This window comes from Punica granatum, chromosome 7 (genome assembly GCF_007655135.1).
Source record: "Punica granatum isolate Tunisia-2019 chromosome 7, ASM765513v2, whole genome shotgun sequence".
NCBI lineage: Eukaryota > Viridiplantae > Streptophyta > Magnoliopsida > Myrtales > Lythraceae > Punica > Punica granatum.
The window spans coordinates 25,342,125-25,357,766 of record NC_045133.1 but is presented as its reverse complement, the minus strand read 5'-3'; the positions used below and the strand labels follow the sequence as shown (position 1 = coordinate 25,357,766).

The following is a 15,642-nucleotide window of genomic DNA, read 5'->3' as shown; positions in this document are numbered from 1 at the left end:
AACTCTTGATTAGTTGAGTGAATAACTCCTTATTCAAATCTATCTTATAGATCGATGCCCAACTACATGCCTCTGAATCCTTAATCCTATTAGGCTTGCTCAGTAAGTCCGACCCACTGGTAAACACAACGTCTTACTAGGATAGATAAGGGCATCCTGCGAAGGCAAGGTCTACCACACTCATCGATCTTCTGGTCTTGACGAGCGTTACACGGTGGAAGATATGGACTTAATATTTTGAGGGATTGATAACATTTAATCGATCTCACTATAAACTATATGTAACTATTTACATAATAGTCCACACGTATAACTATTATACTAACACAACTAGGACATAGTCCATGTCTAACAGTCATGCACCGCAAATATCAAACATAATCATACAGTACCAAGCATAAAATCATATTTTATGCTATTATCTACTCAGATTCTAACTAGCTAGCTCTGATACCAATTGCTAGTTTCACGGGGGCGCAACGGAAACGAAAAGGAACAGAAATTCAAAATTTCATACCCGTGAAACTAATTCCAAGACCTACTAGAAGAATAAGAGTAAATAAAAGCGTACCTGGAATATTTAAAGTTGTCGACCGAGCGTTCCACGCGTGACGCCTCTACCGGTGTCCCACACCGATTTTGTCGACGAGTATTCGAGATCGGCGGTGCTAGTGACCAACACTCGAAAGAAACACTGGTGCGACTCTCGAAATTTATTAGACTTAATTGGACTAATGAGTTGAACAATTCAACTCAATTATGCCCATTTATATACATACATGTATATCTTATATAGTTGTGTATGTAAACGTACACAAACACATGCATACATATATATCTCATCTATTTTATATTTGTATGCTCTGTACCCTTTATATAACAAACAGGAAGGAAGAAAAGAAATTCAAATACCACCGATGTGGGATTAGAATTACAATGGGCTCCCTACATGACATGTGTCTAGGTAAATGGCATCATTTAATTAGCCCATGTGTATATATAAATGTAGACATATGTATGGCCCATGTGTCAGTATTAATAGTGCATCAATTTGGTCATTTAATCTAATAAATCGAGTCTAATTAATCGACAAATTTAATCTCATTAAATATCCGATTTAATTAGTCGCACCATAAATCATCTAATCTCTATTAGACGATTTTATTGTTTCAAAATATCTCGTCAATTTAGTCGTAGTGTGTGACCCTGTAGGTTCCCAATTACGTTGATAGTAATATCGAAATCTCTATTTTAATATTAAACAGTGAGCGGCATCTAGCATGCATCACTGTTACTCAAGTAATCGAAAAGTCAATTTCTCGACGAACCTTGTGACCTATATTACCGTGTAATATAATCCATTGTCCTCTATATCTCTATTGAGCCCAAGGCATGGTCGATGACATCCTTGTATGGCTCAATATCTCTCTTTCTGGTTTACTGGGTAAGTCTATCAGAACAAATGAGCTCGATATCGCTATATCGACTCATTTGGGTATGCATACACTTTTAGACTTAACCACCAAGTGGCCGTGAGATATCGCTCCCCGTTTCGTAGGAGGAACAAATTATTTTGATCACTCACATTCCTCTCCATGCTCTGTGGTATACCCAATAACTGTCTTTATAACCATCCTGTTACAGTGGCGTTTGACAGTATCAAAGTATATGACATTACATGTAGGAATCTATGGTGACCTCAAGTCAAAGGACCATTACACTATAGTCACTTTGAGATATGCTAATGACAATCACGTAACAAACCATGTAGCAATCTCATGGTGGGTCAGTCCAATACACATTACTCTTAATTATAATGTGGTGTGATTTGATATCTCCATATCCATGACCTATGAGACTTGGTCATCAATCAACACTCACACTAGTCTAACCGTATTATCGTTGTCCATTAACGATAATACTTTGACTATGGACATTTAGGAATAATGTTCATCAGTAATTATAGGATCTCACAATCAAGTCACAACTTGATGCCTATTGACCTACTATTCCAAGGACATTATTGTGTAAAATCATATTTAGCGCAATCTACACAATAACAATAGCCTCGTATATATAATGAAATATATATCATATTACAGAACTGATTATAGATTGCCTCTAGGGCATACACCAATTCCCAACAATCTCCCACTTGCACTAGAGCCAATCTGGCATCTGTCTAATGCCAATAGATCTAGTGTGAGCCTCGTGCTTGCGCTGCACAAGAGGCTTCGTAAGTGGATCTGCGAGATTCTCATCTGTTGGTATTCTGCATATCTTCACATCTCCTCTGTCGATGATCTCGCGAATGAGATGGAAGAGTCTGAGTATATGTTTGGATCGCTGGTGAGACTTGGGTTCCTTAGCTTGCGCAATGGCTCCATTGTTGTCACAATAGAGATCCACTGGGTCTGCGATGCTAGGAACCACAACAAGTTCTGTCACGAACTTCTTGATCCAAACGGCCTCTTTTGCAGCGTAGAGGCATAAGCAAGCAATATACTCGGCCCTGTGGTAGAATCGGCTACTGTCTCCTGTTGGAACTCTTCCAACTCACAGCACCTCCATTCAGGCAAAACACATACCCTGACTGCGATCTACTGTCGTCCTTATCGGTCTGGAAGCTAGCATCGGTGTAACCTCTTACAACGAGCTCTTCTTCGCTTCCATATACCAAAACATCTCCTTAGTCCTTCGAAGTACTTAAGGATGTTTTTACTGCAATCCAGTGTCTTTCACCTGGATCTGATGGTATCGACTCGTCATACTCAAAGCATACGAGACATCTGATCGAGTGCATAACATAGCATACATGATGGATCCAATAGCTGACGCATATGGAATCCTATTCATGCGGTCCCTCTCCTCTCGAGTAGAAGGACACTGAGCCTTCGAAAGGCTTATGCCATGTAACATAGGCAGCGACCCTTTCTTAGAATCCTGCATGCTAAATCGCCGAAGCACTTTATCTATGTATGCACTCTGACTTAAGCCAAGCAGTCTCCTGGATCTATTTCTATAGATCCTGATACCTAGCACGTAGGTAGCTTCGCCAAGTCCTTCATAGAGAAACACCTTCCCAACCAAGTCTTCACAGACTGTAGGGAAGGAATGTCATTCCAATCAAAAGTATGTCGTCTACATACAACCAGGAAGATTACTACGCTCCCACTAACTTCTTGTAAACACAGGTTCATCTTCATTCTTGATGAAGCCAAAACTCTTTGATTGCATCATCAAAACGAACGAAGATTCCAGCTCCTAGAAGCTTGCTTCAGCCCATAAATAGACCGTTGTAGCTTACAAACTTTTAGGCACAATGTGGATCGACAAAACCCTCAGGTTGTGTCATAAACACATCCTCGAGGAGATTCCCGTTCAGGAAAGCAGTTTTGACATCCATTTGCAGATCTCATAATCATAATAAGCTGCAATTGCAAGCAAGATCCTGATGGATTTAAGCATAGCTACCGGGGAAAAGGTTTCGTCATAGTCAACACCATGAACTTGTCTGAAACCTTTTGCCACAAGTCGGCCCTTAAAGGTAATCACATTACCGTCCATGTCAATCTTCTTCTTGAAGACCCACTTACACCCAATGGGTTTTGCCCCTTCAGGTGGATCAACCAAAGTCCATACTTGGGTTAGTGTACATGGACTCCATCTCAGATCTCATGGCCACCAGCCATTTCTCAGAGTCAGAGCCTATTACGGCTTCCGCATAGGTTGTAGGCTCATCATTATCTATGAGCAATACGTCATTATCTTGAGTCACGAGAAATCCATATCTCTCGGCTCATGACGTATCCTACCAGACCTACGAGGCTCCTGTGTCACTTGTGCAGAAGATTGTGCCACAACAACTTGTGGTACTTGTTCTGCAACATCGCCCGTCGATTGGTCAATGTCATTTTGTGGTAGAACTTCCCCAAGTTCTAATTTCCTCCCACTAGTTCCTTTGGAGAGAAACTCTTTCTCAAGGAATACCGCAGTTCGAGCGACAAACACTTTGCCCTCGATGGGATTATAGAAATAGTATCCTCGAGTTTCTTAGGATACCCCACAAAGTAACATTTGTCCGATTTAGGGCAAACTTATCCGAAGACAATCTCTTCACATAAGCTCGCACCCCATATTTTTAGAAAAAATCTTGGAACGTTTTCCATACCACATCTCATATGGTGTCCTTTCAACTGATTTCGACGGAGCATTGTTTAATATGAGAGCAGCTGTCTGTAGAGCATATCCCCAGAAGGAGAGTCAGATAAGTTTGCATGACTCATCAAAGATCGAACCATATCTAATAAAGTTCGATTCCTCCTCTCAGTTACACCATTCCACTGTGGTGTTCCAGGTGGAGTTAGTTGAGATAAAATCCCACACTGTTTAAGATAGTCAGCAAACTCATAGCTCAAATATTCACCTCCTCGATCTGATCGAAGAACTTTAATGCTCTTACCCAACTGATTCTCCACTTCATTCTTAAATTCTTTGAACTTTTCAAAGGATTCAGATTTGTGTTTCATCAAATACACATATCCAAATCTACTGAAATCATCAGTAAATGTAATGAAGTAGAGATACCCACCTCTAGCAAGCGTTTCACTGGTCCACATACATCAGTATGTATGAGAGCCAGATGATCACTAGCTCGCTCACCTTTTCCAGTAAAAGGGCCTTAGTCATTTTCCCCATTAAGCAAGGTTCGCATGTCTCGATCGATTCTAAATCAAACGAGTCCAGTAATCCATCTTTATGGAGTCTAGAGATGCGATTCTCGCTAATATGGCCTAAACGACAAGCCAGAGGTAAGTCGGGTTCGAATCATTAGATTTGAGCCGTTTGGTTTCCACATTATAAATAGGCGTATCTAGATCAAGAACATACAGACCATTACTTAAATGTGCACTGCCATAATATAACATCATTCATGTACATAGAACAAACATGTTCTTTATGGGAAACAAAATCCCTTCTTGTCCAAACAAGAAACAGATATTATGTTTCTTACTAAAGCAGGTACATAATAACAGTCGTTTAAGATCTAATACAAGCCCAGTAGGTAAAACTAGGTGATAAGTCCCTACAGTTAATGTAGCAACTCTTGCTCCATTTCCAACTCGTAGGTCCACCTCGCCTTTGTCAACGATCTACTGTCCTTTAGGTCCTGCATATTCCACAAATATGAGCACACACATCGGTATCTAATACCCAAGATGTAGAAGTAGTAGATACATTAATCTCTATAACATGGATACCTGAAGTGGAAGTCTCACTTCCCTTCTTCTTCTTCAACTCTTCCAGGTATATCTTACAATTCCGCTTCCAATGTCCAGTGTTGCCACAATGGAAGCAGTAATCATTCTTCGCCACCTTGGCTTTAGGCTTCAACGCACCCAAGTCAAAATTGGATGCACCTTTAGCCTTCTTGCCTTTACTCTTGCTCTTGCCCTTTCTTTGGTCCCTTGGACCATTAGAACGGATGTCCCCTTGCTGATATCATGCTCAGCTGTTCTCAACATGCTAAGCAGTTCAGGCAATGGTTTATTGTAGTCATTCATATTATAGCTCATAATGAACTGACTATAACTGCTGGGCAGCGACTGTAGGACTAAATCTGTGGCCAACTCTTGACCAAGAGGAAATCCCAGTCTTCCAGAGTCTCAACGTACCCAATCATCTTGAGTACATGAAGACCCCCGGGCTACCCTCAGTCAACCTTGCTTGAAAAAGTGCTTTAGAGATCTCGAATCTCTCATGTCGGGCCTGCTCTTGATAGAGCTGCCTGAGATGCACGATCATATCGTACGCCTTCATGTTCTCGTGTTGCTTCTGAAGCTCCGAGTCCATGGTGACTAACATGAGACATCCGACGTTTACGGCATCATCATGATGCTTACTATAAGCATCTTTCTCAGCTTGGGGGGCATCGTCAGGCGGTGGTGCAAGAAGAGGTTGCTCTAAGACATATAGCTTCTTTTCTTGGGTGAGAACATTCTCAAGTTTCGATACCAACCAAGGAAATTATTCCCTGACAGTTTGTCCTTATCAAGGACGGATCGCAAACAGAAAGTACTAGAAGTGCTCCCTGCCATGGTAACTACCATAGAAATATACAAAAAAGTATTATGACACAACAATATTTAATGAGGACTTTATAAATATTGCTCCCACTATTTATATCAAATCAATGACCCTCAACATTGATTCAGAGAATATCATTCTCATAGTAGCTCAAGATCCATATCTCACCAAGCTCTGAGTCAGCGAGGGCTGATTCACCCAGACTGGCTATTTAGGTAGGGAACTCACTTTCCCAATTGCATCACATGCAACTCTTGATTAGTTGAGTGAATAACTCCTTATTCAAATCTATCTTATAGATCGATGCCCAACTACATGCCTCTGAACTCCTAATCCTATTAGGCTTGCTCAGTTAAGTCCGACCCACTGGTAAACACAACGTCTTACTAGGATAGATAAGGGCATCCTGCGAAGGCAAGGTCTACACACTCATCGATCTTGGTCTTGACGAGCGTTACACGGTGGAAGGATATGGACTTAATATTTTGAGGGATTTGATTAACATTTAATCGATCTCACTATACACTATTATGTAACTATTACATAATAGTCCACACGTATAACTATTATACTAACACAACTAGGACATAGTCCATGTCTAACAGTCATGCACCGCAAATATCAAACATAATCATACCAGTACCAAGCATAAAATCATATTTTATGCTATTATCTACTCAGATTCTAACTAGCTAGGCTCTGATACCAATTGCTAGTTTCACGGGGCGCAACGGAAACGAAAAAGGAACAGAAATTCAAAATTTCATACCCGTGAAACTAATTCCAAGACCTACTAGAAGAATAAGAGTAAATAAAAGCGTACCTGGAATATTTAAAGTTGTCGACCGAGCGTCCCACGCGTGACGCCTCTACCGGTATCCACACCGATTTTGTCGACGAGTCTTCGAGATCGGCGGTGCTAGTGACCAACACTCGAAAGAAACACTGTGCGACTCTCGAAATTTATTAGACTTAATGGACCTAATGAGTTGAACAATTCAACTCAATTATGCCCATTTATATACATACATGAATCTTATATATTTGTGTATGTAAACGTACACACAACACATGCATACATATATATCTCATCTATTTTATATTTGTATGCTCTGTACCCTTTATATAACAACAGGAAGGGAAGAAAATTCAAAATCCCACCGATGTGGGATTAGAATTACATGGGCTCCCTACATGACATGTGTCTAGGTAAATGGCATCATTTAATTAGCCATGTGTATATATATGTAGACATATGTATGGCCCATGTGTCACCGTATTAATCGTGCATCAATTTGTCCATTTAATCTAATAAATCGAGTCTAATTAATCGACAAATTAATCTCATTAAATATCCGATTAATTGGTCGCACCATAAATCATCTAATCTCTATTAGACGATTTTTTGTTTCAAAATATCTCGTCAATTTAGTCGTAGTGTGTGACCCTGTAGGTTCCCAATTACGTTGATAGTAATATCGAAATCTCTATTTCAATATTACAAACAGTGAGCGGCATCTAGCAATGCATCAATGTTACTCAAGTAATCGGAAAGTCAATTTCTCGACGAACCTCGTGACCTACGTTACCGTGTAATATAATCCCTTTGTCCTCTATATCTCTATTGAGCCCAAGGCATGGTCGATGACATCCTTGTATGGCTCAATATCTCTCTTTCTTGGTTTACTGGGTAAGTCTATCAGAACAAATGAGCTCGATATCGCTATATCGACTCATTTGGGTATGCATACACTTTTAGACTTAACCACCAAGTGGCCGTGAGATATCGCTCCCGTTTCGTAGGAGGAACAAATTCTATTTTGATCACTCACATTCCTCTCCATGCTCTGTGGTATACCCAATAACTGTCTTTATAACCATCCTGTTACAGTGGCGTTTGACAGTATCAAAGTATATGACATTACATGTAGGAATCTATGGTGACCTCAAGTCAAAGGACCATTACACTATAGTCACTTTGAGATATGCTAATGACAATCACGTAACAAACCATGTAGCAATCTCATGGTGGGTCAGTCCAATACACATTACTCTTAATGTATACATGTGGTGTGTGTGATTGATATCTCCATATCCATGACCTATGAGACTTGGTCATCAATCAACACTCACACTAGTCTAACCGTATTATCGTTGTCCTAATTAACGATAATACTTTGACTATGGACATTTAGGAATAATGTTCATTAATTATAGGATCTCACAATCAAGTCACACTTGATGCCTATTGAACCTACTATTCCAAGGACATTATTGTGTAAAATCATATTTAGCGCAATCTACACAATAACAGATATGCCTCGTAATATAATGAAATAGATATCATATTACAGAACTGATTATAGATTGCCTCTAGGGCATACACCAATTCCCAACAATCTCCCACTTGCACTAGAGCCAATCTGGCATCTGTCTAATGCCAATAGATCTAGTGTGAGCCTCGTGCTTGCGCTGCACAAGAGGCTTCGTAAGTGGATCTGCGAGATTCTCATCTGTTGGTATTCTGCATATCTTCACATCTCCTCTGTCGATGATCTCGCGAATGAGATGGAAGAGTCTGAGTATATGTTTGGATCGCTGGTGAGACCTGGGTTCCTTAGCTTGCGCAATGGCTCCATTGTTGTCACAATAGAGATCCACTGGGTCTGCGATGCTAGGAACCACAACAAGTTCTGTCACGAACTTCTTGATCCAAACGGCCTCTTTTGCAGCGTTAGAGGCAGCAATATACTCGGCCTCTGTGTGGTAGAATCGGCTACTGTCTCCTGTTTGGAACTCTTCCAACTCACAGCACTCCATTCAGGCAAACACATACCCTGACTGCGATCTACTGTCGTCCTTATCGGTCTGGAAGCTAGCATCGGTGTAACCTCTTACAACGAGCTCTTCTTCGCTCCATATACCAAAAACATCTCCTTAGTCCTTCGTAAGTACTTAAGGATGTTCTTTACTGCAATCCAGTGTCTTTCACCTGGATCTGATTGGTATCGACTCGTCATACTCAAAGCATACGAGACATCTGATCGAGTGCATAACATAGCATACATGATGGATCCAATAGCTGACGCATATGGAATCCTATTCATGCGGTCCCTCTCCTCTCGAGTAGAAGGACACTGAGCCTTCGAAAGGCTTATGCCATGTAACATAGGCAGCGACCCTTTCTTAGAATCCTGCATGCTAAATCGCCGAAGCACTTTATCTATGTATGCACTCTGACTTAAGCCAAGTAGTCTCCTGGATCTATCTCTATAGATCCTGATACCTAGCACGTAGGTAGCTTCGCCTAAGTCCTTCATAGAGAAACACCTTCCCAACCAAGTCTTCACAGACTGTAGGGAAGGAATGTCATTCCCAATCAAAAGTATGTCGTCTACATACAACACCAGGAAGATTACTACGCTCCCACTAACCTTCTTGTAAACACAGGGTTCATCTTCATTCTTGATGAAGCCAAACTCTTTGATTGCATCATCAAAACGAAGATTCCAGCTCCTAGAAGCTTGCTTCAGCCCATAAATAGACCGTTGTAGCTTACAAACTTTTCCGGCACAATGTGGATCGACAAAACCCTCAGGTTGTGTCATAAACACATCCTCGAGGAGATTCCCGTTCAGGAAAGCAGTTTTGACATCCATTTGCCAGATCTCATAATCATAATAAGCTGCAATTGCAAGCAAGATCCTGATGGATTTAAGCATAGCTACCGGGGAAAAGGTTTCGTCATAGTCAACACCATGAACTTGTCTGAAACCTTTTGCCACAAGTCGGCCCTTAAAGGTAATCACATTACCGTCCATGTCAATCTTCTTCTTGAAGACCCACTTACACCCAATGGGTTTTGCCCCTTCAGGTGGATCAACCAAAGTCCATACTTGGTTAGTGTACATGGACTCCATCTCAGATCTCATGGCCACCAGCCATTTCTCAGAGTCAGAGCCTATTACGGCTTCCGCATAGGTTGTAGGCTCATCATTATCTATGAGCAATACGTCATTATCTTGAGTCACGAGAAATCCATATCTCTCGGGCTCATGACGTATCCTACCAGACCTACGAGGCTCCTGTGTCACTTGTGCAGAAGATTGTGCCACAACAACTTGTGGTACTTGTTCTGCAACATCGCCCGTCGATTGGTCAATGTCATTTTGTGGTAGAACTTCCCCAAGTTCTAATTTCCTCCCACTAGTTCCTTTGGAGAGAAACTCTTTCTCAAGGAATACCGCAGTTCGAGCGACAAACACTTTGCCCTCGATGGGATTATAGAAATAGTATCCTCGAGTTTCCTTAGGATACCCCACAAAGTAACATTTGTCCGATTTAGGGCCAAACTTATCCGAAGACAATCTCTTCACATAAGCTTCGCAACCCCATATTTTTAGAAAAAACATCTTGGGACGTTTTCCATACCACATCTCATATGGTGTCCTTTCAACTGATTTCGACGGAGCATTGTTTAATATGAGAGCAGCTGTCTGTAGAGCATATCCCCAGAAGGAGTCAGATAAGTTTGCATGACTCATCAAAGATCGAACCATATCTAATAAAGTTCGATTCCTCCTCTCAGTTACACCATTCCATTGTGGTGTTCCAGGTGGAGTTAGTTGAGATAAAATCCCACACTGTTTAAGATAGTCAGCAAACTCATAGCTCAAATATTCACCTCCTCGATCTGATCGAAGAACTTTAATGCTCTTACCCAACTGATTCTCCACTTCATTCTTAAATTCTTTGAACTTTTCAAAGGATTCAGATTTGTGTTTCATCAAATACACATATCCAAATCTACTGAAATCATCAGTAAATGTAATGAAGTAGAGATACCCACCTCTAGCAAGCTTGTTCACTGGTCCACATACATCAGTATGTATGAGAGCCAGATGATCACTAGCTCGCTCACCTTTTCCAGTAAAAGGGGCCTTAGTCATTTTCCCCATTAAGCAAGGTTCGCATGTCTCGATCGATTCTAAATCAAACGAGTCCAGTAATCCATCTTTATGGAGTCTAGAGATGCGATTCTCGCTAATATGGCCTAAACGACAATGCCAGAGGTAAGTCGGGTTCGAATCATTAGATTTGAGCCGTTTGGTTTCCACATTATAAATAGGCGTATCTAGATCAAGAACATACAGACCATTACTTAAATGTGCACTGCCATAATATACATCATTCATGTACATAGAACAACACTTGTTCTTTATGGTGAAACAAAATCCCTTCTTGTCCAAACAAGAAACAGATATTATGTTTCTACTAATAGCAGGTACATAATAACAGTCGTTAAGATCTAATACAAGCCCAGTAGGTAAAACTAGGTGATAAGTCCCTACAGTTAATGTAGCAACTCTTGCTCCATTTCCAACTCGTAGGTCCACCTCGCCCTTTGTCAACGATCTACTGTCCTTTAGGTCCTGCATATTTCCACAAATATGAGCACCACATCCGGTATCTAATACCCAAGATGTAGAAGTAGTAGATACATTAATCTCTATAACATGGATACCTGAAGTGGAAGTCTCACTTCCCTTCTTCTTCTTCAACTCTTCCAGGTATATCTTACAATTCCGCTTCCAATGTCCAGTGTTGCCACAATGGAAGCAGTAATCATTCTTCGCCACCTTGGCTTTAGGCTTCAACGCACCCAAGTCAAAATTGGATGCACCTTTAGCCTTCTTGCCTTTACTCTTGCTCTTGCCCTTTCTTTTGGTCCCTTGGACCATTAGAACGGATGTCCCCTTGCTGATATCATGCTCAGCTGTTCTCAACATGCTAAGCAGTTCAGGCAATGGTTTATTGTAGTCATTCATATTATAGCTCATAATGAACTGACTATAACTGCTGGGCAGCGACTGTAGGACTAAATCTGTGGCCAACTCTTGACCAAGAGGAAATCCCAGTCTTCCCAGAGTCTCAACGTACCCAATCATCTTGAGTACATGAAGACCCACCGGGCTACCCTCAGTCAACCTTGCTTGAAAAAGTGCTTTAGAGATCTCGAATCTCTCATGTCGGGCCTGCTCTTGATAGAGCTGCCTGAGATGCACGATCATATCGTACGCCTTCATGTTCTCGTGTTGCTTCTGAAGCTCCGAGTCCATGGTGACTAACATGAGACATCCGACGTTTACGGCATCATCATGATGCTTACTATAAGCATCTTTCTCAGCTTGGGGGGCATCGTCAGGCGGTGGTGCAAGAAGAGGTTGCTCTAAGACATATAGCTTCTTTTCTTGGGTGAGAACAATTCTCAAGTTTCGATACCAACCAAGGAAATTATTCCCTGATAGTTTGTCCTTATCAAGGACGGATCGCAAACAGAAAGTACTAGAAGTGCTCCCTGCCATGGTAACTACCATAGAAATATACAAAATAAGTATTATGACACAACAATATTTAATGAGGACTTTATAAATATTGCTCCCACTATTTATATCAAATCAATGACCCTCAACATTGATTCAGAGAATATCATTCTCATAGTAGCTCAAGATCCATATCTCACCAAGCTCTGAGTCAGCGAGGGCTGATTCACCCAGAACTGGCTATTTAGGTAGGGAACTCACTTTCCCAATTGCATCACATGCAACTCTTGATTAGTTGAGTGAATAACTCCTTATTCAAATCTATCTTATAGATCGATGCCCAACTACATGCCTCTGAACTCCTAATCCTATTAGGCTTGCTCAGTTAAGTCCGACCCACTGGTAACACAACGTCTTACTAGGATAGATAAGGGCATCCTGCGAAGGCAAGGTCTACACACTCATCGATCTTGGTCTTGACGAGCGTTACACGGTGGAAGGATATGGACTTAATATTTTGAGGGATTTGATTAACATTTAATCGATCTCACTATACACTATTATGTAACTATTACATAATAGTCCACACGTATAACTATTATACTAACACAACTAGGACATAGTCCATGTCTAACAGTCATGCACCGCAAATATCAAACATAATCATACCAGTACCAAGCATAAAATCATATTTTATGCTATTATCTACTCAGATTCTAACTAGCTAGGCTCTGATACCAATTGCTAGTTTCACGGGGCGCAACGGAAACGAAAAAGGAACAGAAATTCAAAATTTCATACCCGTGAAACTAATTCCAAGACCTACTAGAAGAATAAGAGTAAATAAAAGCGTACCTGGAATATTTAAAGTTGTCGACCGAGCGTTCCACGCGTGACGCCTCTACCGGTGTCCACACCGATTTTGTCGACGAGTCTTCGAGATCGGCGGTGCTAGTGACCAACACTCGAAAGAAACACTGGTGCGACTCTCGAAATTTATTAGACTTAATTGGACCTAATGAGTTGAACAATTCAACTCAATTATGCCCATTTATATACATACATGTATATCTTATATATTTGTGTATGTAAACGTACACAAACACATGCATACATATATATCTCATCTATTTTATATTTGTATGCTCTGTACCCTTTATATAACAAACAGGAAGGGAAGAAAATTCAAATCCCACCGATGTGGGATTAGAATTACATGGGCTCCCTACATGACATGTGTCTAGGTAAATGGCATCATTTAATTAGCCCATGTGTATATATAAATGTAGACATATGTATGGCCCATGTGTCACCGTATTAATCGTGCATCAATTTGGTCCATTTAATCTAATAAATCGAGTCTAATTAATCGACAAATTTAATCTCATTAAATATCCGATTAATTGATCGCACCATAAATCATCTAATCTCTATTAGACGATTTTGTTTGTTTCAAAATATCTCATCAATTTAGTCGTCGTGTGTGACCCTGTAGGTTCCCAATTACGTTGATAGTAATATCGAAATCTCTATTTCAATATTACAAACAGTGAGCGGCATCTAGCAATGCATCAATGTTACTCAAGTAATCGGAAAGTCAATTTCTCGACGAACCTCGTGACCTACGTTACCGTGTAATATAATCCCTTTGTCCTCTATATCTCTATTGAGCCCAAGGCATGGTCGATGACATCCTTGTATGGCTCAATATCTCTTTTTCTTGGTTTACCGGTTAAGTCTATCAGAACAAATGAGCTCGATATCGTTATATCGACTCATTTGGGTATGCATACACTTTTAGACTTAACCACCAAGTGGCCGTGAGATATCGCTCCCGTTTCGTAGGAGGGACAAATCCTATCTTGATCACTCACATTCCTCTCCATGCTCTGTGGTATACCCAATAACTGTCTTTATAACCATCCTGTTACAGTGGCGTTTGACAGTATCAAAGTATATGACATTACATGTAGGAATCTATGGTGACCTCAAGTCAAAGGACCATTACACTATAGTCACTTTGAGATATGCTAATGACAGTCACGTAACAACCCATGTAGCAATCTCATGGTGGATCAGTCCAATACACATTACTCTTAATGTATACATGTGGTGTGATTTGATATCTCCATATCCATGACCTATGAGACTTGGTCATCAATCAACACTCACACTAGTCTAACCGTATTATCGTTGTCCTAATTAACGATAATACTTTGACTATGGACATTTTGGAATAATGTTCATTAATTATAGGATCTCACAATCAAGTCACACTTGATGCCTATTGAACCTACTATTCCAAGGACATTATTGTGTAAAATCATATTTAGCGCAATCTACACAATAACAGATATGCCTCGTAATATAATGAAATAGATATCATATTACAGAACTGATTATAGATTGCCTCTAGGGCATACACCAATTCCCAACAGTAAGAACCTGATTAGAGAGTTAAATTTCCATATCTACTTGCGGACTCCTGCAATTGCAAAAACTTCTCATTTGTTTTACTTTTCCATAGAACTAGTACTTACTTGCCAAGACTGAAGCAGGAAAGCACAGCGTTCGAATATGGGAAACAGAATGGGCTGGATGTCATTGCAGTTAATCCTGGGTTTGTATTTGGGCCGGTTATGCAGCCTATATTGAACTTCAGCCCCGTGCTCCTCGTAAAATTTGTGAAGGGCATATATATTCAGATTGAGCAAGGTAGTCTATACAAGAACCAAGCCAATCATGGACATTGATTCATTTTCTTGAACAATTTGTAAAATTCCAGTTTTATAGCCCGGATGGAGGATCTATAGTTTGGTATGGTACTTAAATGGTAAGTCTCGGTATGATATGTAACACAGGTGCTAGGGATTCTGTTCCCAACAAGTTCTGGAATGTAGTGGACGTACGAGACGTCGCCAAGGCCGATACATTTGTGCTGCAGAGAACATCATGACCGAAGATTTGGTGAAAAAACCGAGGAGTATGTATCCAGACTTTAGTTACTTGGAGAAGTAAGTTTCTCTACTCAATAAAAGCGAACTAATCTATCTGTCAAAGAGCCTCGGTCACGTATTTTCTGCAGGTTTTAGCTAGAGATTTCTTGTTTGATAACTCGTCTCTTTTCTTGCAGTTTTGTTGAGAGTCAACACAGCTACATGACAACCTCAGAGAAGCTGCAGAAGCTGGGCTGGACTTATCGGCCACTTGAAAAAACTGTTGTGGACTCTAT

General features: G+C 40.5%; 1 protein-coding gene across 1 annotated transcript in view; it reads left to right on the top strand.

Moving 5' to 3' along the window:
* LOC116214551 (cinnamoyl-CoA reductase 1-like) overlaps positions 1 to 15,366 on the top strand; it is a 36,436-nt gene extending 21,070 nt beyond the window's left edge. Inside the window, exons 2-3 of the mRNA XM_031549942.1 lie at positions 14,969 to 15,125; positions 15,272 to 15,366. Coding sequence (XP_031405802.1) covers positions 14,969 to 15,125; positions 15,272 to 15,366 — 252 coding nt within the window. The remainder of the gene's footprint in view (positions 1 to 14,968; positions 15,126 to 15,271) is intronic.
* Positions 15,367 to 15,642: the final 276 nt, after the last annotated feature.